At 40.2% G+C, this 25735-nt stretch overlaps 1 protein-coding gene across 1 annotated transcript in view; it reads left to right on the top strand.

Annotated features, from left to right (window-relative positions):
* The window catches only part of fhdc1 (FH2 domain containing 1), a 43797-nt gene extending 21182 nt beyond the window's left edge, over positions 1-22615 (top strand). The window contains exons 2-12 of the mRNA XM_034687019.1: positions 2877-3725; positions 6749-6810; positions 10346-10448; positions 10535-10620; positions 11010-11110; positions 13242-13312; positions 14438-14545; positions 15369-15439; positions 17239-17356; positions 17505-17669; positions 19382-22615. Coding sequence (XP_034542910.1) covers positions 3225-3725; positions 6749-6810; positions 10346-10448; positions 10535-10620; positions 11010-11110; positions 13242-13312; positions 14438-14545; positions 15369-15439; positions 17239-17356; positions 17505-17669; positions 19382-21553 — 3558 coding nt within the window. The 5' untranslated portion in view covers positions 2877-3224 and the 3' untranslated portion in view covers positions 21554-22615. The remainder of the gene's footprint in view (positions 1-2876; positions 3726-6748; positions 6811-10345; positions 10449-10534; positions 10621-11009; positions 11111-13241; positions 13313-14437; positions 14546-15368; positions 15440-17238; positions 17357-17504; positions 17670-19381) is intronic.
* Positions 22616-25735: the final 3120 nt, after the last annotated feature.

The following is a 25735-nucleotide window of genomic DNA, read 5'->3' as shown; positions in this document are numbered from 1 at the left end:
TCAAATAATATAACTCAAATCTCTGAACCCACCAGCTATTTTAAGTTGTCCTTGGGGAACAATGCTCAGTTTTTATTTGTATTGTTTTATTTATTGCACATATAAAAAAAAACTAATAAGAAACATTGCTGTTCAATAACATGAGCCAAGATATAACAGGTAAATTCAATAATAAAACTAACCACTAACATGTTATGTGCAGGAGAAGCCAAAAAACCCTAACAGGCTTGTCGAGTGGCCCTCCAAAGACAACAATCAACACAAAGACAAAGTATCAGTGTAGAACAGAAAATCTTCATACAAAACAAAAAAAGGATTAATAAGAGGGAGTAATATTTAAAACAATGATGAAAAGAAAAGAAGGGACAGTTAAAAAAAACAAACAAAAAAACCCAAGAAGATTTATGCTCAGTTTTTATAGCTCTTCCGTGTAGCCATCTGTCATTAAGTTAAGCTATGAAGGATTTCAGGACGCTCTTCTCCATGCACTTGTAATTGTTTGCACTATTAGTAGTAACTTGAGACACTAGAATTTAGTGGGAGTGGAGAGACCTCATTTACAACAGGATGGTTAGCTGCTATAATGTGCAGATGTCTCTGCTTGGAGAAACAGTCATCAGACAATAAAACAGAAGCTAGATTTGAAGTGTTCTTACAAACAGTGAAACTGCCTGACAGTTTCTTAAAGTTTCAGAGGATGTTATCAAATTTGTTGTTTTACTTGATCCAATCTACGGACTTCAGGGTTTCAAAAAAAGCAGAGTTGGTCAAGTTCACCAATTACCAAAAAGTTTGCATTATTCCAGTGGTCAGACTCGTTCATTAGTCCTTTTCAGACTGCCAGTTAAAGACCCTATATGTATGCCCCTGTAATGTCCCAGCTTTAACAGGAATGGCATAGAGGTGTGATGGTGGGACAAAGACCTCCGACTGCTGTGCCGGCATTGGAGGGAGTGAGAAAGGTGTTACAGTAGTTGAGATGGGATTACTGTGAGCCAGGCAGCAGGCAGTGTGTAACAGTACTGTGTGTGTGTGCATGGCTGAGTGTGTGTGAAGCTCCAATGTGTTGTCGTTCTTCTGCAGGGCTGTAACATAATGTGAAATGACACACTCGGGCACCAATATTACGCCATTGCAGGATCAATATGAGAGTATAAAGGCGTGATGATGACAGAGCTGCATTACGGTGCTGTTGTGACTCACAATTTGAAAAGAGATGCTGATAGTAATTGTTGCAACTGCAGTTCCAGAGGTAGATCATCTCTGTGTGGAGCTGACAGATTGTAATGATGCATTTGGAGAGTTGTTTTTCTTGTAGTTAGAGTGAATTTAAAGTCCTTCTATGTAAGGGGAAGTTTACTGCTTAAGATTTGCCATTTAACTCACTAACACTCATGCATTTGTACTAATAGATGATGTTGTTACAAAGCAATGTGACAGGATGTACTTCATCTCCACTCTCTGCTGTCACTCTTATTGTTTGTTAATGGTGTTGCTCTCGACAGGCCCTCCCTTCAGGCGACAGGTGATGTTGATCTGAATACATGAGAGACCAGAGGCTGTATAAATAAAGCTACAGTCAGAAGGAATGGATGCTGATAGGCCAAACGTATCAGTCAAGGGATCAATCAATCAATCAATCAATTAGACTTTATTAATAAAGCACTTTTCATACAATGACATTGTAACAAAGTGCTGTACATAAAAACAACTTAAAATAGAATAAATTAAGGAAAAGGTCCCACCCCCAGCCCTCACCCAAACCCACTCCACAATCCCAAGGTTAGGAACACAATTTATGCAACAATAGTAATAAAAACAATAAAAAATAAAATAAATAAATAAATAAGAAGTTAGTGAACGAACTGAGGAAATGCACTCATGATATCTTAATGAGGAAACACTGGAGGTAAAAATAAGATGTTAAAACTCAACACAGGAAATTAAAATCACCAAAATAAAATACATTTCTAAGATAATAAAACACTAAAATATTAAACCATTAAAAGAAAATAAGAAGCTATACTTAGAAATTAAAATAAATAAGTATATAAATGAATAAAATACAATAAAAGCGACTAAAATTTGAACTAGATAATAAATAAATAAATGAATAAATAAATAGATACATAAAACTGTTCTAATCAGGTAAAAGCGAGACTAAAAAGCTAGGTCTTGAGTTTGCTTTTAAAAATGTTGATGCTGTCTATTAGGAGTCTAGTAGGGATGTAATGATCTCAATAAATCCACAGTGATATTTAAACTGAAGAGAAAAATGTAGAATTGGTCCACAGCGGTATCAAAACATTTTTGTTCTTGCGATATCATGAAATTGAAGGTACTGTTACATCCTTAGAATCAAGTAAACGTTGCTTTACACTCATAATTTCTCTAAATGGATTTATACTGATGAAATCAAGCAAGACATAAATGGACAGAATACTGAGACCTACAGCAATGATGGATCTTCAGTGAACTTATTAAACCCACAGATTCATCTCTTACCTTGAGTCCACCTGCTCTGAGACCACATGTGTGAACAGCTCTGTTGTTCTAATCTGCAGTGACTTATTTTTTTGTTTTCCCACCACCAGAGAATTTCCTTGGATAAAAATGACACCAGGTTATGTAACAGAATCTTAGCAGTGCTCGTAACGTCTCCGACCATTATACACCCCACAGCGCGACTTCAAAGCCCTTCAAAGAGTAAAAAAAATCAGATTTGCCATTTCCCCTCATTGTGAGCCCCTTTGTCGTACCCCTTCTCTTTTGATCTGTGGCTCCCCTTAATTTCCCCTAATTTCAGATTGTGCATGACAACATGCATGACTACCTCTGTATAATGCCGTCCTGTGTTGTTTTTGTTGCACTTGCAGCTCCATGGCCATCGCCGACCTCTGCCCTCTGCCCCCGGGAGGTAACCTTCAAAGGCTCTGCTCAGCACGATGGCTGACCAGCTGAGTGATGGAGACGGACAGAATCAAAGGACATGCTCCCTTCATTATGACTAAATGAAGGGACACCTAACTTCCTCTTCAGTTAGGGAACGTGTACTGCAGCATTTGGATGATCTTCAGCATCAGTCGATCACTTAAAGACAGAAAATTAGCTCTTTGGAAATCATTTTGAAAAGGAGTAAACACTGATCATTCAAAGAAGTTTTGGCTCCACTATCTCTCTGATTAGGGCTCATATGCTGGCTGTTATTCCCTGTGAGGCTTGTTATGAGTTTTCCATCCCCACCCAATGAGCCAGAGAGCTGCAGCAGCGAGGAAAGCAGCTGCACCACCTCCTCCATCACCACCTCCGACCCGTCCTCTATGTCCGCTCACACTCACGCCAACATACCTTCCCTCAGCGATGACCCCGACACCTCCGGCCACAAAGCTCCCCCGCCCCCTCCCCTGCCGCCCCCACCTCCTCCAGACGCACCTCCGCCCCCTCCACCTCCGGCGACTACATCCACAAACCAGAACACGAGGAAGAAGCGGCGCGTCCGCAGCTTCTTCTGGAAGCCGATCCCAGAGGAGAGGGTGCGCGAGAAGCCCAACATCTGGACTCTGGCGGTGCGGCAGCAGCAGTACCAGATCGATGTCCAGTCTGTGGAGGAGCTGTTCGGGCAGCAGGAGGAGGCGCAGACAGGCGTACGTGGGCCAACGCTGGCTAGAGGGTCCTCAGCCAGAGTCTCCAGGACCCGCTCCTATAAGGAGAGCATCAAGGAGGACGTGAGTGGTTGTCATGACTCTGATGTAACACCAGGAAGAAAATAAAGTGTGTCCTGACAGATAACAAAGTTGACAGCACTTACATAGAGATTATCCATTAGTGCTTATAAGATTGGAGTGGCCCTTTGTGCGGGAAGTCTTTATAGTCCACACAAAGGACTTGCCACCATGGTTTATATCATATAAGCTCAACTTAATCAGTTAATTGGTACATATAGAAACACACAACTCATGTTGCCAGTCATACAAAAATCTCACAAAGAACAGCTTTAGAAAAAATCCCAAACATTAAAAAGCCAAAACAAACAAGGTTACATGACCTGATGTTTAGGCCTTTTGTAATATATGGACTGCAAGGTAGACTCACCAGTTAATTCACAGCTTTTTTTAGTATGGATGGCAATGAGCAGAACTATTTATTGATAAGTTGTCAACTATGGACAAAATATCCAATCAGGAAGTTAACAGATTTATTGGTCAGTGTTTATTTTTTTAGGGAGTAAAAGCCAAACTCTCTGACAGCTTCTTAAATGTGACTGCTCTGGTTTCTACTTCCTTTTTTATAAACAACTGATCATACCCTTTGTTAAAACGTGACATTTGTGGCTGTCGTATTGGTCTCTTGGAAACTCTGGAACATTTTAAAAAACATTCTGACATTTTAAAAGTGAATTATTTTTTTCTCTTGTTGTTGCTCTTAAAGTTCTCAGATTAAAGGGCAATTTTGATCTCATGTAATGATGTGATTAAAAAAAGCATTTTACAATGACTTGTTTTGGAGAAGAATCGGGTTATGGGGGGTGAAAATATCTCCAAAACAGATACATGACACCAAGAACTACCAAAGTTCTCTTGATTTATCTTCAAAAAATGTGATAACATTCAAAGCTGTCATTATTAGTGTTGTTTGCTGATAGTTTTACACTTCTTTTTCTTGTTTCTCCCAAAAGTTTTACCCAAAATTAGGCCATAAACTACTTATTATTAAAATGTATTGGGTCTATATAAGTCAGTTCTCCCAGGAAAGGCGTGTGATCTACTGTGAATTAGAATCAATACACATAAATTAAATATGGAAGTTGTTTTTGGGGTTAAGCTTTTAGAAAATGATCTCTTAAAAAAAAATGAGTCCTTAATTTACATGCCTTAGCTGCATGTTTTTTCATAGCAGGGTGCTTTGGGTGTTTTACAGGTGTCTGAGGTTGGTCTTATCAGAATATGATCTTGTATACATTAAAAACAGGTGCTCAATTTACACACAAACACCAGCTGAACAGAGAGAGGGGCAGGGAGATAGATCCAGGAGAGAGGGAAATCGCACCAGAGGAAATAAGTATGTTTTTTAATTTCCTTGCTATTGAGGAAAAACCAGAAGTCTTGCACACTTGTCGCTCAGCATTTAAAAACAACTGAAAAACTCCATGACTAAAATATCAGGTTTTAGTGATCATATTCTGTCTCTTAAAAACTTGTGTAGTAGCAATATAGATTCCTGGTGCCTTCAAACTCTTAACTAAACCGCCATTGTTTTTCAAACATGCAAAACTTTCTGGTGACCTAAGATCCTGAACACACCACCATCTTGTTTAGAAAGTCCCAGATTCATCACCATATGCTGTTTCAGTACAAACCTCTACCTCGTCACTCTGGACTGATATCTCCCTGCAGGGACGAGTTAGGTAACCATGCTCAGTTACAACTTTGCTTTGAGTGTAAAAAATGATTTGTGCTCATAAACAAAGCAGCAGCCTGCGTCATTATTGACTGCAGGAAAGTAACACGTGAACTGTAAAGCAACACCTGCGTGAAGCACAGAGAGACGCATGACACAAAGTCACCTCTGTGTCGGGACAATGAAGGGACCAAATCCTCAAAGTGTGAGCAGTTTTCAGGGAACAGTTCTTACCAAACAGCCCTTTGGGAGTTTATCATAATCTCACTGTTTGTACACACATGAGCTTACTGTTTGTCTGCTAGCTACTGCATGTGTTTTATAATGACAAAGTTTTGCTTACTTTATTAGGATGGTGCAGCTTAACAGATGTACTGCAAAGAGTTTATAGCTTTGCAATTTTCTCCTTGGTTAGACATATTTAAGTCAGCTTTAGAGCTTTCAGTATCATAAAAACATGCAGAACACAGTATGATTGCACCTGTGACATACACCAATACACCTTGGAGCGTGTAAGATATATAATATCGTGTATTAAACTTATATGTGACAAATATAATACAGTGCAACCTAAGTTATATTGAATTGTTTAAATTTGTACATTATTGTCAAGGTCATTCATCGTTGTCCACATTTTTACATTAAGCTGTAGAGTATAGATGGACTATCTAGTATTAAAAATGTGACTGATTATCGGAATTTCTAGTTTCCAAGGTTGATGTCATAAAATTACACTTTTATTTTGAAAAATATCCTTAAACCAAAATTTGAACTTCTATTGCGATCAACAGAAAATAGCAGCAAGTCGTCAAAACAGAGAAGGTGGAGCTAATTCAAATATGGCACTTAATGTCTTAATTAATGTCTTATTTCAAAGGATCATCTTTGAGTGTTTTCTCTTTTGACAATCAACTATTCATTTTATCACTTCATTACATTAACTTAATATTTACACACGTCAATGTTAATTTTATTCCTAGGGTTTCTTTTTTGTTCTCCTCCTCCTGAGATGGACTCATTGTCTCCGCCTGAAGCGTACTCAAAGCGTGTAATGAGATGTTGTGAGGGAGTCTTTTTAAAAACGTACACCCTGTTCAGTCCCCTGTTAAAGAAAGGCAGTAAGAGCCATTGTTAATGAAGGAGATGTGAAACACACGTATGACCCGGTGGAATTTCAGCATCCCATAGGGTGGATATAGGAGGTGGTGGTGGTGGTGGGGATGGGGTGGGGGATGTTGTGTAGGTTACAAAAGCAGCAACAACTTGTAGTGTTTAGAGGAAGGGAGGGGTGTGGGTGTATACTGTACAGTCCAATCATGTAATACTTGTGATGTCTTTCTTGTGTTTTCAGGTCAGCATCCTGGACTCCAAGAGAGGGATGAATGTTGGAATTTTCCTGAAACAGTTCAAGAAGTAAGTCCTTCAAAATGTTTTACTCCTTGAGGGCAGGATGGAGAATGTATCAGTGACTTTTAAAGGAAAAACCACAGAAATCTCGCCTCCAGAACTGCTTTGATGCTCATTGCCCGAGTCACTTCAGTCCATTTGGAAATGTTTATTTGATGTTGAGATGATAGAGTTAAAGAATGATTTTGTTTTCTTGCTCACATCATGCTGTTTGCTGGGAATCTGTTGAGGACCATTGGAAGGGAGTAGTTGTGTCTCACAGACAGGTGTGGTTATTGATTGATTGATTGATTGATTGATTGATTGATTGATTGATTGATTGATTGATTGATTGATTGATTGATTGATTGATTGATTATTTTAATCAATGCTAATCCAAGGAGCCAAAACAATTACAACACTGGAGTCAGGCTTCAGATATGTGCTGAAGAAAGCAAAAACAAATACATTAAGAAGAAGAAAATAAGTAAGAAAACTGATGCTTATCCAGATATAGCAGTGCAATTTGCTCCAGACCAGAGGGGGCGGACTCAGTTGAACCCGTTGTAAGTGAGTTGTATTTTATCGTCCTGGTGGGTTGGAGCTCCTGTGCTAGTGAGAGAGATGTAACCTTTATAACCTCCCAAATACCAAGTGTTCCTATTTTGTTATTCTTCTACCTTGTTGCTGTGATGAACATATTAAGCTTGAGTGCTGCGCTGCCACTTCACAGCAGATGCACCTATAGCTACAGCAGTTTCTTTAGCAAAGCTATCCGTTGATTTTTTGCAGCACATTTTTCAGTCGCCATGTTTGTATTATTATATGGGCTTTTTTTGTATATGCTGTGTTTCTTATTAATGCATTGCTTCCATAACAGAGGCTGCATGTGTGTGATAATTCAAGCATAACCTTAAATAACATCTGAATAGTTACTTAGTTACTCTCATGTAGTTGTAAATCAGAAGATGTCACAAAATTCTACTCGCCCACGTTAAATCTAACGCACATGATAATTATGATGAAGGAAATTCTACATTCCTGAGTCACCTGAATTACCTGTGACTTAAACTTTGTCAAAGGTAGTACGTTTTAACCTCAAGTGATCATGGAGCAAAACATTGTAGTAGCTTATTTGTAAGGTATTTTTTAAGCAGTTACAAAGGGCCCAGTGTGGATTTTTAATTTAAGAAGAATCCACACCTAACTGGGCAAACCAACACAGGTCTTATGTAAACGGGTGGATGCCAAACTTCAGCTCAGTCTGTCTGCACCTTTCTTTCCTTATTCATAAATTAATTTGACCTGATGGAGGTCAAAGCACCAACTTTGATAAAGAGATCAGACACTGATAAGTACTGGGTAGACACCAAAGTTGGTTTCTGACTTAAGCTGCTTACTCTGCTGATGTCTGGCTTTTAATAAGAATCCACTTGTTCTCCTGTCTTGATGCGTGTTGATGTGCTGCTGGTGGGTGTTTTGGAAAAAAAGAGTCCTATGTCTTTGTAGTGAGGAGACATTTTCAAACTCATGCATTCAGGTTTTTGTAACCTATCTGCATGCACAGTGTACTTATTACATTCCTGTTGGGCCTCTGTTATGAAACTTAGGGCTGTTGTGTAAAAGTTTTACAGATTTTCAGTCTTAGAGGCCAGATTAACGGCCACAAGCATGTAAAATATGAAATACACAACATCTTAGAGAAAGAAGGGTTGTGATTTGCACTTAGTCCTTAAGGAAAAAAGAGATCTGCTCATTATAAAGAGGGCAGTGAGCCGTCTCATTATGTATTTATCGCCATAGCTGGAGAGCAGCTGGGGGAAACACTTCTGGACCCTGAGATCATTTATGACTCGGGGGGAAAAGTGTATTAGCTGAACTGATCACTGCTGACAGAATTAAAGATGATTATTTTCCCACTTTATGAGCCACACTTCACTCGTGTGTGTTTTAGCTGTTAACACTTCAGCAGGGTTTCAATTTGTGTTTTTAAGTCAGGCTGTGGAAGATTCTAGTAAAAAGTTTCATAACTAAGACTGTATGCCAAACCGGTGTCAGCTAATGAAATAAGCTCTCTGAGCTCTCCATTGTTCATAACTAAGTAGTTACAGAAATCTCATATTGTGTTTGACCAATCTCAACATAATGTTACAGCAGTCGTCTGACGCTGAGTGTAGAAAGTGTGTTAGTCTTCTGTTTGCATGTCGGTGTATTTGCATTGCTCCCCACTGTATTTTAATGCCATTTGACTGTCAGCCATACTGCACTGAGTCAGGACTGAATGAGAGCTTCATCATAGTGACTCATTTAAGGTGACACCAAGACAAACATGTAAACCTTTTTACTCATATACCTCATAACTTCCAATGGCTTATATAAACTTTATGTCCACTTTCACTATAATTAAAGGTTTTAATTATGCTTTTAACTTATTTGTGCAAAGTGTATTTGTTTATTGCAGTCATGTGCAATGAAACAGCACAGGCATACATGTCTTTGAGAGTAGTATGCCAATTTTCAGACCGACTTTAGTCATGATTTATGAGTTAATTTGTTTGAGGACAGCTGAAGAGAGATGGGAAATGTGGGGAGTAGAGAGTAAGGGATGATATGCAACAGCAGAAGTTTTGAAGAGGAGTTAAACAGTGACTACTTGGATACGGACTGTAGCCTCTGTACATGGTGTTTCAAATGGATTGCTGTAATCAAACACAATGTTTGTGTAAAGAGCTTAACAAAGCTAACATGTTGAGGCAGCAGTAGAGCAGAAACTCACATGTTCCAGGAGGTAAAAATACAGTTTTGGACCATGGTGACTTGACGAGAGGAGTTTAACGCTTGCATAGAAAGAAGAAGAAACGTACTTTATTAATCCCCATGGGGCAAATTAAAATTTTCCACTTGTGTTATTTTTGATCATGCTACACACATAGTTTCATATATACAGTACATACAATTTATGCACAAACATGCTATGGACATGCACTTAGGGAGAGATGTCAGAGTGAGGATGCTGCCATCAACCAGCGCACCCCAAGCAGTTGGGGGTTCAGTGCCTTGCTCAATGACATCTCGGCAGTGCCCAGGCAAGTGAACCAGCACCTCTGTAGCCACCAGTCCACTTGCCAAACTTCATCCTTACTGGGAAGACCCTCCGGTTCCCAAGCCAAGTCCCTATGGACTGAGCTACTGCCACCCCCATATATACAGTTCCGAAAACAAAATGCTAAATCATCTAAGAACCGTTTTTATTATTTTTTCAGACACTTAGAATAAAATCTTGTGGTTATAAGAGGCAAACAACTTTTTGTGGATGTATTGTCACCAGCATTAGCATCCTATGTGGCTTATGTAGCAGCCATCACAGCACTTTCACTGTCTGCCAACCGAAGATGTCGTTTCCCAAACAGTTTGTACTCGTACGTCTGGGCCAGTGTTTAAAAATACTGTATTGACCTACAATTCCTGCTACACCAGACAGTCTTTGTAACCTCAAGCAATCATCTTGAGAGGGGACTCGTGCTATTAATCATCCAACTTAATTGAAATATCCGTCCTGCAGGTCCAACAGCTCCATTGTTGAGGACATACGACAAGGAGAAGGAAAGATTTACGGAGCAGAGCTACTCAAAGACCTGCTGAGGCTTCTGCCTGACGCTGAAGAGGTCTGTGTTCTTTCTGCAGCACTGATTATAAAGACTGAGAACAACACAGCCTGCTGAGCTTCCTCTGTCTTTATCTCCACTAACAGATCAAGAAGCTTCAGTCGTTTAAAGGAGACCCAGACAAGCTGACACTGGTCGATTCCTTTATGTTCCTGATGATCCAGGTGCCTCGGTGAGTTGATTTCTATGGCGTGTACATGGGTGTAGTTCAACTCAAAGGGGAACGCAAAACTGTTTGACAGTCAGTGAAAAAGAAAAGTGTTTGTTTAGTCTAGTGTTTTATTATTTTTAAGGACAGATTTGAATTTGTGGAAACGTTCAAACTAATCTGTGCCGCTGTCCTTGCTCACACATGTTCATCAAAATGTGAATACATATTAAAGCTCTGTTCAAATGAATTGATACATCAAATTCAACAAACCAGTCTCACAAATATGTTTGATCCACTCTACCTGCCAAGATTTATGTTTGTTTCTTTGCAATTTTCCCTTGTTTTCACACCAAGGGTGATTAACCATTAAAAAACAGTTACTGACCCCCTCTCCACTTTGTCTGCTACAGGTTTGAGATTCGGATTGAGGCCATGGTGTTGCGTGAAGAGTTCTTCCCTTCCTGTAATGTAATGAGCAACGAGATTGATGTGGTCCGCGCCGCCACTAAAGGTAATAGCACACAGTTTATGCAACATTTACACTCAGAAACACACACACACACACACACTCAGAGTAACATGTGCTCAGTCAAGTAACCCAGATATTCGAGCCGTCAGTGTGCTAAACAAAGTGTAGGAATGTGTCACCTGAGATACAGACTGGAAAACTAGGGTGTTTCATCTTTGTACAGTAAAGTGTTGTTATGTAGGCTGTATGTTATAGATATGGATCATACATTGTTAAAATTTGCCATTTGTTTTTTATTTTAGCAGATAGTTGCTATCTTTTTAACTAACCTCATTGACTACTTATCAAACATGCATTATTTTACAATGCACAATCAAATTTACATTCAACATGAACTACAGGAAGCCTAAAGCCATGCTAGCAGCTCTGTGAGGCCGTACTTAGGGATAGTGTAGCTTTAATTGCTCCTTGGAGGATTGCATTTCCCAACAAGGGAAATTCTCTGAGACTTGGATGTGCACTTGAGCTTTTTGTTGTGACGTGGAAACAACTTCAACGCAATAAGGAAAATGTTTTTGTTTTTTATTGTTAAGAGCATTACTAGAAACTACAACTGCATTAAAAAAACAAGTGAAAAAATAATCTGAAATCATTCAATCAATGTTACATGTCTGCCTTTTAGCCTAATATACAGGCTAATTGGCACCAAATTAGCAACTCTTTCCTTCAAGACCTTACCAGACTTTCCAAGTTGTTGACTTCAGGTGGTGTTAAAGGGACATTCTGTGATTTTTAGGGATGTACTGATATATCGCAGATCGGTTAAAAATCGATACAAATAAGGTTGGATTAAAGTTTTTGACATGGAAAACTTTTACGTTTTTTTAATGATTAAACGATAATTGATCGTTAACATTTCTAAAGATTGATCAAGGAGAATACTTGAAAATTACACTAATTTAAAGAGATTTACCTTATTTGTTTTAATATTGAATACTTTCATTTGGTTCACTTTCCATTTCTCTGTAATTGTTCTGAAATTTTCCATTATTTGTGCGGCCATTTTTAGTTTTTTTGCAAGGTGCTGAAAAAAAGTGTGCAGGGGTTTTATTTGAGTTACAACACACCTTAATAATGAAAAGGGATTACTTTGTTTACAAAGAAATATAAGAGAAAAAATAGATATGTTTCAACTGTCCATATCTGAGACTTGAAATAGAATAATAGTTATTTAAATTTTGAGTTCAATTAAGTTTTCTTGAAAATTATAAGAGAATCGTGAGTGAATCGTATCGTGAACCAAAAATCGGGATTCGAACCGAATTGTGGATTGAGTGTATCCTTACAACCCTAGTGATTTTTTTCCTGACAGGAAATGTCCTTTCTGATTATTACATCATCCTTGAATGCAACATAGTAGCTAAATGCTGACATTAGCATAATAACACAGTTACAGTGTAAGTCTTAACGTTTAGATAAAATATTCTGATCTTAATTGGATTTTATTCTGACAATGTTTACCAATTTAGCTAAGCATGTTAGCATATAAATCGTTGATGGATGGATGTTAGCATGCTAACTCATTGTTGTTAATTGGCATTAACCACAGCACAGTTAAAGCTGACTGAAAAGGCATTTGAGTACAGCTGGTATTCAGAAAACCAAAGAGAAGCAGCAGCTGAGCATAACTTCACAAGGCTTTACTTTATATACTGATGCAAACACACATCAGTATCCATCCAACCCTGACATATTCTGGGTATTTTTTAAGCTAACCAAGAAACTGAAAAAAATTATGTAAAAAGTTGTTTTTGCTCTTATCACTTGAGCCTGTGTCATTTTAGCTGAGTCACTCCCTCTCTGTGCTGTATTGGATTTTTTTCTGAAACCTCTTCTCCAGTGCTGTGACCTTTTCACTGCATTGCAGAGCTGTCAGTTCAACACTGCACGGGACAAATTAAGTTGAACTCTTCCAACTCCCTTTAATTACATCTCACCACAGTATTTAACACTCAGCCTCCCTGATAACACTTCTTCTAGATGACAACATCAATTTCAGGGTGGTAAAAGTTGCTCTGTGTGGTGATGGTAATGATAATAAAGTAGTGGGTAGTGTTTGGATGTGATCTGCTCTAAAATGTCTAATTATTTTTATATTGATCTCACCCTACAGATCTGATGAGCTGTGAAGAGCTTCATGCTATTCTGCATCTGGTGTTGCAGGCTGGAAACATTCTGAATGCTGTAAGTCCAACATATATGTCCCCATAATGCATAAAATATGTTATTGTTCAATGGAGCTGAGCAAGCATTAATTCAGATAGTTCTTCAGACTCAGACCAACAGTGTGATAGTTTTATTCTGGACACTTCTTTGTTGTTCCAGAGACTCTGAGCTGATTCACTCCTGCTAAGACATTAAGTAAAGCACAAAGTATGCTGTAACTTTTTAAAGATAACATTCTTAACCATTCATTTGTAGCATTTGGTTCACAAGCTGAAATAAATAGTGCATTTTGTAAAAACCTTTACTGTAGCTTAGAATAAAAGCTGGGAAAAATAAGAAAATGTAGCCTAGCTCTTTCGCAATCCATCAAGACCTCTTATCATGAAGATAACTTAATCATTTTCAAGATTCTGTTCCTCACTTTTTAGGCCATCAACAACTTAGCCCCTCAGTACCTCATTGACCTCCTCCAAACAAAAATACCCAGTCTCAGGTCCTCCTCTTCGACTTTTTTTTGTGTGGTCAGATGGTAAAAGGCTGGCTCCTCAAATGGACTGATTACCAGAATAAAAAGACAGGTGGTGATACCTGCTGTGCAGAAAAGACTTCATAAAACAACAATATAGATATTGAGAGGGAGCCCCTTACTATATTCATGATTGTTTGTGTATGTTTTGTGTATTTGTTGTGCTTTATGTTTGTCAATATTGGAAAAAAGCAAATAAAAAGTTAAGAAATAAATAAAAAGGCTGACTCCTCAAACTTAAGCAAGCCAGCCTAGCTACTTTTCCCTGACTTAGTCTACATGCTAAGCTAATAAGATGCTACTCTAGTTTCCTGCTTAACAAAACAGCCATATAGATATGTGTTTTTTAATCTAAATCCAGGCAAGACAGAAAATAAGCATATTTCTTAAATGTTGACCTAATTCGTTAATGCGTTCTGAAAAGCAGCCGAGGTCTATGGCACAGAGGGATAAGCTATTTCAGGCTTTAGCTACACAGGCTTGTTAGTTTATGTGGGGCACGTTTTGACCTTTCTTTGAGATTTGTTGTCAGTAAGAAAAGAAATGGAACAACAGCAGACTTATTTTTAAAGATCGTTATATGTTTTTTTAAATTAATTTGCTTCTTTTTTTTTTAGGGTGGCTATGCGGGCAACGCGGCAGGTTTCAAGCTGTCATCTCTCCTGTCGTTGGCGGACACCAAGGCGAACAAACCCGGGATGAACCTGCTGCACTTTGTCGCCATGGTTAGTAATGGCTGCTATACTTAATATCAGATGCTCACTATACTGTTGAGACAAGTACTTCTTTATTAACTCCAATAAAACACAGCAGAGTGAAAGAAAATGTTTACATGCTCACTATGCTAGTATAAAAAGTGAATGTTGAAAGCACTTAAGTGGGCACTGTTACTTGCAGGGTTACTACTTATTAGGCTGAATTAAGAAAACTCTGTTTGTATCTACTTTGATATGATAACAATGACCCAAAAAAAGATATGCTCGTGTTTTTAAAACTAGTAAAGTGTTAATTTTGAGCTATTTTCTCCTGTGAGGAAGCTAATGTATTTAATGTTCTGTAAACTGTTTATGATTCAAAGTCAAGTATTAGGCTGCAGACATTTTTTAGAAGACATCATCAAGGCATCTTTATTATAACTAGATATGGATTTGTCACAAACATTTTTTATATTAGCAAGTATGTATTTGATCTATGTTGATGATCACAGCTGAGTCCCACAAAACTTCAAAAAATATGTCAACAAAATATACAAACAAAACAAAGCCTGACACATTTCATTTCACCTCCCCACAAGAGACACCAGTGAGAGGTATTTATGTATAAATCTCTCACAGCAGCCCTGCTTGTGTAAACAGAGAGGTACTGAGATAACAGGAGGGCAGGCGGACAGCAGATGGTGACAGGAAACAGAAAAGAGCCAAGAGAGTCTGGCCAAGCATTTATGTAACCAAACACAAGAAGGCCCTTAACACTGCAGCGATGCTACTTATAACTGAGCAGCAACAAACATATGGATTTGAACTGTCTGATGCTCCTTTTTTTACACAGGAGGCAAAGAAGAAAGATGAAAATCTGATCAAGTTTCCAGAGAGACTTCACAATGTCCAAAGTGCAGCCAGGTAAACAGTTTCTTCTTTCTTTTTCAACAAAGTCTCACTAATTCTCTCAAATAAGGATCATGATGTCAAGCAGACTGAAAGGTTGTTCACTCTCCACTTTTGAAGCCCTTAGTTTGACTTGCAGACCATGATCACCTTAGTTTTATCATCTTAGTTTTTTGGACCAAGTAGTGACCATATTTGGATGAGAGGGTGGAAATGCTTTATTACTTCCCTTTCCTGATTATCAATCTTTATTTACGAAACCATTATCATAAAGTATTGAAGGTAAGTTGACACTGATGATGAAGATAATAAACTAAGGAAACTCAGGAAAATGATCACTGAAGTCATGAATTAACTAAAAAGTAGAGTTGTTTCTGATCCGGTCTTAGACTTCCTGTGGTACCAGCAGAGCTCCCCGGAGCTGGCCATTAGGAAGAGATAAGTTTTACAGACACTGAGCCAGAGGCCACGTCCACTTCTTATATAAAGTGTATTTTTTCCCTTTCAGACAGATTTCCATCTGAGCCGATTTAGGTCAGGCCTTTCGCAACCATTGAGGGTTTTTTTATAATAAACCAAGATGGCAGCCAATAATCTTGAATGTTTTGAATCCACTTGAATCAACAAACTACACTTAAAACCTGTTAACTTCTGCTGAATCACAAGAAAATCTATCTTTTTTGGGCTGAAAGTAAGAGATAAGGCAGCGTGAAGCCTCTTTGTAACTTACTGTTTAAAGTGAAACTGAGACTCATCAGTAAGAGATGAAAGCGTGCCCCTCTGGAGTATAGTTTTTTACACCTTTGTTTAGAGAGAAGAGGACAGTGGATAGAGCAGGAAACCAGGAGAGAGAGTGGGGGAATTACATGCAGGAAAGGGGCTGCAGGGTGAAATGGAACCTGCCATATGGGCGTGCAACTTAACCATGAGGCTAAACCCACACCCAGCACATTTCAGCATTTATTTTTCAGACATATCTAGAGGGATGAATTTATCTTCAATTTTCCCCTTTAAACTCGGCTCCTCATTCTGCAGATTTGACTGTGAGGAGTGCAGCACACAGAAAAGGAAGTCTTGACTAGAAGTTGTTTAACCATAACCACTGGCTAACCCAGAAGTACAGAGAAGTTTCCCATCATTTCCAGAGGCATACAGTGTCTTGAGATGATAGCAGATGGGTTCCAAGACTGTAGCAATAGTAACTCTGTTTCATTACATGTTGATATAAAATGTTGTTACTAAACTACCCTCAGTTATTCTCTTCATGCAGAGTGACCTCTGATGACGTTATTTTATGCCTTATCTCTGTGTCGTAATTGACAGACAATGCAGATGATAATCTGATTAATACAGAGGTTTTAACATTTTTGTTATAATCTAATTGACAACCACTTCCCGAGTTAGTACACATGCTGACATCTAACCTAAGTGCAGCACTTACAGAGTCATTTCCAGAACGCAGTGTGATGCTGAAGGCTGTCAGGCTCTGTCAGCTTCACAAGGTCATCTCTGAATGCAGTCAGCGCAGCTCCTGCACCAGAGACCAGAGTACTCCTCCCTGCCTCCCTCCCTCCCTCCCTCCCTCCCTCCCTCCCTCTGTCCCTTTCCTCCTTCCTTCAGGATAAGTGAATGCATTTCTTACAGCCCTCATATCTTCATGTTTAACTCATGACAGTTTGACAGCATTATGAAGCTTTCCAATATTGGCACTGAACAGTGTTTGTCAGCAATGTCTTGGTTATACATATTTTCTTCAGGGTGTCTGTGAACACATTTCCCTGATCTGAATCCCTCTGTTGTAATATTACATGCAGGGTTTCAGTGGAAAACATCGAGGTGGAGTTTTCCTCTTTATATGTGCGGATCAAATCTCTGGAGGAGAAGATTCAAGGAGACCAGGAGCTACTGCAGCAGCTGGAGCCCTTTCTGCAGGTGAAGCAGCAGTTATGTAATACATTACATATACAGAAAGTTGGATGCATGCCACTGTGCATTGCTGGCTCTGCTGACTCATGTCCTATAGATGATGACATCCATAAAAGTGTGAGACAGTTTATGAATAAAAAATGTCCCGTCTTAGAGTTCAACCCAGAGGCTGCAGGACTTGAAGAGACGCAGACTGGACCTGCGTAAAGAGGGGAACACTCTCATCGATTTCTTTTGTGAAGACAAGGACACCTTTAAGCTGGACGAGGGCTTCCGCATCTTTCAAGACTTCTGCATCAAGTTCAAGAAAGCTGTTAAGGTCAGTTTTAGGGAAAGTGTTCTTTTCTCGTTTCTTTAAACCTCTTTGAGTTTTAATAGTCATTTCCACAGATCAAATAACGCTGATCTTAACAAGCTGATTGCTCAGGTTTTGGAAAAGGTCAAACATCATGGAAATAAATCAGACTAAGCAGATTATACAGATACATACCTGTAGTCTCAGCATTACTGGGGACATGCATGGTGGCTTGGCATCATTGACGGTGTATAAAATGAACAATGTGTCTTTATTTCTGCCCATTGTGAGATTCAAAGTCAAAACACTGCCTCAATATGTTGCACTGTTGCAGCCAAGGTATGTGCAGAAGTGACCTGGATGGTAGAGCTGCACTCTACCACACACTCTCCGCCAACCAAAACAAAGTGTGTACAGTCCACAGCAGCACAGATTCTTGTGCTGATTTCAAGAAGACACTTATGGCTTCTCTGCTGATCGGGTAGCGAATGCTGCATGAGCTGTCAAACAGACAGGATTTTAAATCAAATAACTCATTTACACTAAAGTTATCAAATGAACACTTAGACATAAATCATAATAACAAGAACTTATTATAATGTCAGAAACCATGTTTGAAAAAAAATTTATTTGACTTGTATTTTAATTTTAAAGTTGGACCCATGTTCCATCTGTTAACATGAGGGAGACAGGGTTTATGAATGATACTGAGGACAGTCAGTAGGGGGAGCTCTATATTTTTTTGGCTTCACAGTCAGTAAACACTTATGGGATTATTTGTACAGTCTATGCTTGTTATAAGCTACCCAATATTTCACTCAAACAAACTGCACATTGATTGGGACAATTTGGGCGACTACTGGTAGGGACCATTTAAATGTGAATCTACCCCTGTGGCCCTAACTTAATTGTCCCAAGGAAGAAGAATTATCCTATAGCCTGGTAAATATGAGCTAAAAAAGCACCCATAGTTCCTTGTGAGATGAGAGAGGGAAACTAACATCACTTGTGAGCTACCAACACAATCAGGCTTTGTTGAGGCCACGTTGTTACAATGATTATGTTCCCAAATTGTTAGATAATCAAGACCAGGAGTGATTCCTTCTAGTTGAGGATTAATGATTAAATGTCAGGGTGTGGTGCTACATAACGGTTGTTTCATAATCCACCACTGGGCACAGATTTGTCAAATTTTACCAAACTGTGTTGTAACAGGAATGTTTTATTGAAATAAGAAGCCCAGATTTTGAGATAATATTCTTGTATAAAAGCATCTTGTGATATTAATGATGACTCTGGTGCAATTTGCCATTCTCCCCATGCAGTTCCTTCCCAATTGCATGAAAAAAACAACCTGACATTGTTAGAGCATTTCACTCACCATGAGGCTTAAACTAAGCAAACCAAGCTTTTAATCTTCGTCGTGATAACTCTTGCACATGTGGTGGCTCCATTCAAAAGTATCAAGTAAAGCTCTCAGCTGTGTTGTAAAAAAGAGAACAACAACAAGACACAGAACGCAGGCTGGCCATGCTCCATAACTTTTGTTAATTCAATGATAGAAAAATGATAGCCCAGCCACAAAGTTAAGACCCGTGTTGAAACAAAGAGTAAGTATCCACTAGGCTGAGTGAATCTGAAGGTGAAAGGATTTTAAAATGATTTACTGTAGTCTGATTTTATATTCTGTCTTCCTGCCTGCCTCTAAACTTCTCCGACCTTCCTCTTTTTCTTAGGACAACCTGGATCGTGAGCTAAAGGAAGCAGCCAGAGAGCGTCGTCTGAGGGAGTTGGAGGAAAAGCGCTTTGCGTGGTCGGGTGCAGATCAGAGTGGAAACTTTGGTCGGAGCAGCAGCGAGAACGACGTGGAGATGCTCACCAAGGAAGGCCTGCTTGACTTCTTCCAGCAGAGGTCTCAGAGCCCACACAGCCCGATGGGACGCTCTGCCAGCGCCCGCCGCCATCGTCACACCATGACCTCCATAGCAGACAGAGAACTCAAAGGATACCTGGAGATATTTGGAGGCTCCGGGAATCCCTCTGACTACTCCAAGTTTAACAGCCTACCTCGGACAGGCCGTGCAATCCAGCGAAGGACGATCCCGTGGATCTTAGCCCAGGATGACAACCGAGAGCTGGACCGTGACAGAACGGTGACATCTCCACATGCGGAAACTGAGCCTATCAGCCCACTGGCAAGGTTTTCTTCCCCTAGTCCAAATGACAATGATCCATACAACATCAACAACAATAAATACTCTTCGTTGTCTGAGGGCAGCGCTGTGCCTCGCCCATTTTGTGTCTTTCAGAAGTCTGTCAATCTTCTCAACCCAGCAATCAGCAGCCACATGAACATTAATGTGGAGAAGCACACTTTGGTTCCAGGTCCTCAAGCTTTTGACCTACCAAGTCCAAACAATAACAGTAACCATATGCTCTTTGTGAACCAGGGAGATGTTGTGGTGACAGATCTAGAAAAGGAGCAGACTGACATCCTTGTAAGCAACAAAGTTTTGGAAAGAGGAGCAGATCCCAGGGCAGCCTGGGAAGGGAAACTAGATCTTACGCCGCATGTTGGTGTCTATCCTGAGAGAGAAAGAGAAGAAGAAGACAACAGTACATTGTCATCAACAACCTGTGATACCCCCCTGCCTCTAGATACTGCATCCAATAAGAAACCAGTGTTTTATATCCTCGACTGCACAGAAACAGACTGCTCCGTCACGTTTGATTACTCCGAGGCTGACAGCTCATCTCTCATGAAAGAGGGACTTCATTTCAGGAGCAGAGATCAAGAGAGTCAGCAGGATCCAAGCTCCCTATCCTCTAATCTGGACTCTATGTCTCCCAACGAACAGTCGGTTTCAACCAACGAGTTCTCAGAGCCCAAATTTGTGGATGCAGCATCCATGACTCAGTCAGCTACAACAGAAGAGTGGGACACAGAGAGCTGTGACACCGCTGAGGGAAAACCAGGTGCAGAGAAAGATCTGCAAAGAAGCAGCAGGAAACCCGTCCATGCGAAGAGTAAAGCTAGCAAAGCAACAAAGTCAAGTGGAAGTCGAGGTGTTCGAACGCTCACCAGCACCGAGAACCAAAGCATGAGAAAAGTTCTGCCCATCTCGAAGATAGTGAGGACAGCAAGCGTCAAGAGAACTGAGAGAACTTCAACGCATGACAGCGGAGAGTTACGCCGTCCTCTTCGGGACCAGAGCACACCACCAAGAGGAAGGAGCGAGAAGACCACAAGACCTCTTCGACACTCCAGTCTACCTCCTGACGAGTCAAAGGCTCAGAGGGGAGGTGGCTTTGCATGCACCCTTTCAAGATGGGCTCACGATGCAACTCAAAAAAAGCCTTCTGTCCACAAGCCAAGTACCAAACCTGTGAGGAACGTCCCCAAGCCTCCACCTGAGGAGAAGATGTGCCGCTCCACCATGAGGGCCTTAGCTCAGGCTCAAGCTCAGGCTCAGGCTCAGGCTGGGGCTCAGGCTGGGGCTTCCTCTGAGAACAGCAGCTCTAACACAGTCAGTGCAAGAAACACCTCTGATGTCCCCAGTTTCGCACGGAACACCGTAGCTTCAACTACCAGGACAAAGAAGGAGCTGGGCCCCCCTCCTCTCCCCGCCACCCCTCCTGTCACTTCCTTAGTTCCCGGTCGGCAAACCTCGGTGAAACAGACAAGGTTCTCGCCAACAGTTCCTAATAGTGAGGATCGCCCACAAGGGACAAGCCTACGACGGGTCCAAAGTGTGAAAGTATCTAGGAGCAGCGCTTTAGTCAGCGAGACTCCCCCACCCGTTCAAGTTCGTGAAGATATCCGAAAGACCAACGGCGCCTCAGAAAAGGCCGCCCAGGCTAGAGATTCTGTGACGCCTAGCAGGAGTGGTAAACCAAGCTGGAAATGAAACAAACCAGGTGGACACTGACTTTAAAAAGACTGAAAGATAGAAAGACTTTCTCCCTTTGATTGATGTACAGTGATATTTGCTCTTCTATCCCATCAAAGTGCACACTTATACTTTCATATCATGCAAAAGACAAGAATCTGAAAAGAAAACTTGAAGCTCTCTCGCCCTGTGAGGTCCCTCTGTAGCTGACTCGTATCAGGTTTATGAATTGCAAAGAGCAAAAATGCAATGAAGTGCCCCGTGTGCGAAAAAGAAACTCCTGTCACTCTTTGTTTGGTGTCTAAGGCGGTCGGGAACCTTAGCTAAACTGACAAACGGCAAATTACCTTTTCCTTGCCTGCTTAGCTGTCTACGTACTGCACATGCTAGTGTCTGTGATTGATGTCAATGTCAAACACTACTGACTATACAATGCTGCTAAATAGCTCTGACAATGAGAGACAGAGTTTCGGTGTCTGTTTCATTCAGGGTTACACATGTTTTCATACCTTTACTTGCTGCTGTTATTGTTTGTTTCCAGGCAGTCTGATGTAGATTACTGCTCTGCTGATTTGCTTTCTTTGATTTGTACCTCAGAAAGATCGCAGTGGCCTTGTACCAGCAGAATAATGTAGAATACGATCATACGGCTCTGCATGAATCTGATGACCTGGTCTAAACTGCAATGTCACTTTTTACAGATCCCTCATGTTAATATTACTACAATGTATAAAGTCACAGATTTAAGCCAGTGTAAACGAACTGTGGTACGAGTTGTACCTTGTGTTTGTATGTGTCTGTAGTTTGTTAATGTGTTAGAACTCCTCCATATTATCATGGAGCAGACATGCACGTAGGAAATGTTTCCTGTATACTATAGGCTAACACACGATCAACACCAATGCTCTGAAAGAAAAGCATTGAAAGCACCTGAAACCACACAGAAATGATCATGAGTCATTTATCAGTTTGACATGATTCTGCTACTGGGAATGTAGTTAGCTCATGTTTTTCTATAGGCCTGCACCTCCTTTGACTTTCAGGACTCGCCCAAACTGGTCATAAATGAGCCTCGCAACATTTTGTGCCTCTCATGTAATGTTACTGCAGTCACGTCACAGGGCTAAGCATCTACACTCTGTGATATTTGAACACTTGCTGCTGTTCTGTAGGTATTTTTCTAAACCATCAACTCCGCCTATCATGTTGATAGAAAAGAAAATAGATATTTTCCTCTAAAATGTGGTTATTGGTTTGAAGCTTAAAGGGACAGTTCCTTTTTTCCTCCAAGTGGGGTTGTATGAGGTACTTGTCATTAGTAACTGTATTACTCACAGAGGGTAAAGGTCAGCTCGGCTCCTCTATTGAGAAACTGTCCAGAGAACCTAAACAGAGGATTTGCTATCATTTGCTGCAGACAGGGTCAACTTACCACACTCATTTTAAGAAACTCTGACCCAAACACAAGTGCAAGTGTTTGCTCTACTTATCAGCGCTTTACTTTGCCGTCAGACAGCCCATTGGTTTTAGTGTTATTTGCTAACATGACACATACGTGTTCCTCTACCTACAGCACACTATTTCCCCATGTCCTGATTAGAAAGCATCCAAAAGACTATTGGTAGCAGAAACTTTGAAGGATATTAGACCACAATTGAAGAAAAGAAAACACATTTCATAATCCATTAACAACCATTACACGTTATGTTTGCATTCAGCTACCTTCTAGCTAACATTACTGCCAGCCAGAAAACATTACCAGTTGATTGTGTTGTACAGTCTCAGAGTGTATAAAACATGGACGTAGTTTCAGTGATTTCACCCATTGATTTCTGAAGCAGAGATTTGAAACCTAACAATGGTCACCATATTGAAAATGCTGACTCAACCTAACTGTGGTGGGCCTTTAGCCTCCTGACTAACAGCTTCACTGTGTCAGCCTGTCAGTTAAGTCCCCCACCCTCTAATATGGCTTATAGGGCCTTAATATCTTCAACACAATTAGTGACTTTAACCCCCCCCCCCCCCTGTATAGTGTAGGAATCTAGAAATAGGCTATTCAAACATACCAGGCAGCAAATGTGGTTATATCTGCTGGAAAAAATGGCTTTTTTTACATGGAAAAGAGCCCTGTGGTAGGTTGGCGACCTGTCCAGGGTGTACCCTGCCTTCCGCCCGAAGCCAGCTGGGATAGGCTCCAGCCGCCCGTGACCCCTAATGGGATAAGCGGTCAAGATCATGGATGGATGGATGGACATGGAAAAGATAGAAAACTTAGCTAACAGCTATGATCTTAACTAATGAGTCATCAGATTTATTTTTTACACCAAGTTAGGCGTCCTGATGTTAATCCTACTGTATCTTATTCGACTTTAAAATGTAACGTTCACATTAGCCGTCCCCAAGCTAACAGTAGTATTAGCTAGGATCTGGCTGAATGCTCAAACTAGCACATTTTTTTTACCCATTTTCCAAGTTGTACTAATATTTTGTTCCTCAAATATTATAGATCAGTTCCTAAAGTGAATTAGTCTCTTACCTTAGTTAATTTTTTATTTGCAAGGGACATAAGCAAAAATGTTCAAGATGCTTCATCCAATCAGAGCAACATAATGTGTGGTGCAGTAGTGAGGCTGTAGGCTAGGCTAGGTAGCTAACTCCAACATCCATTTCACATGGCTTCCAGTTCATGTGAAACACATAAGTGTGAGAAAAGAAGAGATTCAAATCTTTTTCCATCATGGTGAGAGGAGCCCTTCATGATTCAGTAAACACGTCCAGAACACTTAAACAGTGTGTACATCTTTATGCCTTTTCAGACATCACTGGTTATTTGTTATTTTTTAATGGATGCTTAGCACTGTGGATGTTCAGGAAGTACATGAAAGTCACAAACTGGAGCTTTATTCAGCCCTGCTGACCATTTCACACCACTTGCCTTTCAAACTGCATTGTGCCATTGCCTCGATGGCAACTACACACTACTGCTCATTGCCTTAAAGCTTAATGTAGCCGATACTTCACCAGTAGATGCTCCTGAATTGTAAAACAGAAACTTTTCCTACATTCCATCACGCTGAGCTGAGACAGTGACGCCGCTGGTTAGTGATTCACTCTGTACATAGTGTAAAGACATAGTATTTTTCTGACTATCAACATGTTTACATAGCATTAACATATGTAATATGTGATCTTACTGTACACATTTAAGTATGATCAAAGCGTCCATATCTATTATCAGACATTCAGAGTCCTGACCTGCAGTGTGTTGACATGCTGTGTGTGTCTTCCTGTTTCCTGTCATGCAAATGAAGTTGTCACAAAGGGCCTAGTGTGACATGACACTGAGTGTGTGGTCCTGCATGCAGACTACATTTACATCTATTTTTAGAGCATAGGTTGAAATACTTAGAGGCTTCAACCTGCTTTTACTTCCATTAGCCTGAATGTAAATGTTCATTATAAAAGTGAGAAAAAGCCAATTAAAGAAGCTTTTTTTTCACACTGACAGTCCAAACCTAAAGAGAGATTTAATCCAGATCAGAAAAGAAATTTGACTGGTTTTCTAAACATATAAGAACAGATGTGATCAGAGAGAGTTTGTCATTTTACATAAAGTTTGATGATTCAAATCATATTCTGATAGATTCAAGATTCAATTAATTAACATTTTTCACTCTAGAGCAATGACTGTACTTTTTAAGATAATTTTCAAATGAAGAGGCCTTCATTTTAAAGATACAAAAATTGATGTTGAAGTTGGTAGTTAAAGCTCCAGTGAGGAACTTTTGGTTCCTGTTGGATTTTGTCATTCTGGACACACAATCTCACCCTGCTCTCGTTTAAGAGTCACACACATAGCAAAATTGGTCTGATAGGTCTGGGCCAGATCTAGCGTCAAGCCTGCACTGCTGGCTGACTGCTGGCATGGCAAGTGGTATGTCAACCAGATGTGGACCAGGTCTGGCAATGATGGCATTGTATATATGATGGCATACCACATCTGGCCAGATTGTGGCTTGGTTTATGTGGCCCAGATCTGTCCATGCTGCATCTGAGCCGATTAAGGTTGAGCTTGTGATTAAGCTGGTCCATGTGTGGGCCGTCTCTGGCAAACTATATCTGGGCCACTTAAGGGCCGTCATTCTTTGCGGTATGTTGGCCGAGTCTAAGTGTACTGTGGGCCAGAACCGGGCCAGA

The sequence above is a fragment of the Notolabrus celidotus genome, chromosome 7 (assembly GCF_009762535.1).
Source record: "Notolabrus celidotus isolate fNotCel1 chromosome 7, fNotCel1.pri, whole genome shotgun sequence".
Taxonomy (NCBI): Eukaryota; Metazoa; Chordata; class Actinopteri; order Labriformes; family Labridae; genus Notolabrus; species Notolabrus celidotus.
Note: the sequence above shows the minus strand (reverse complement) of the source record. Positions and strands in the feature narration are given on the sequence as shown.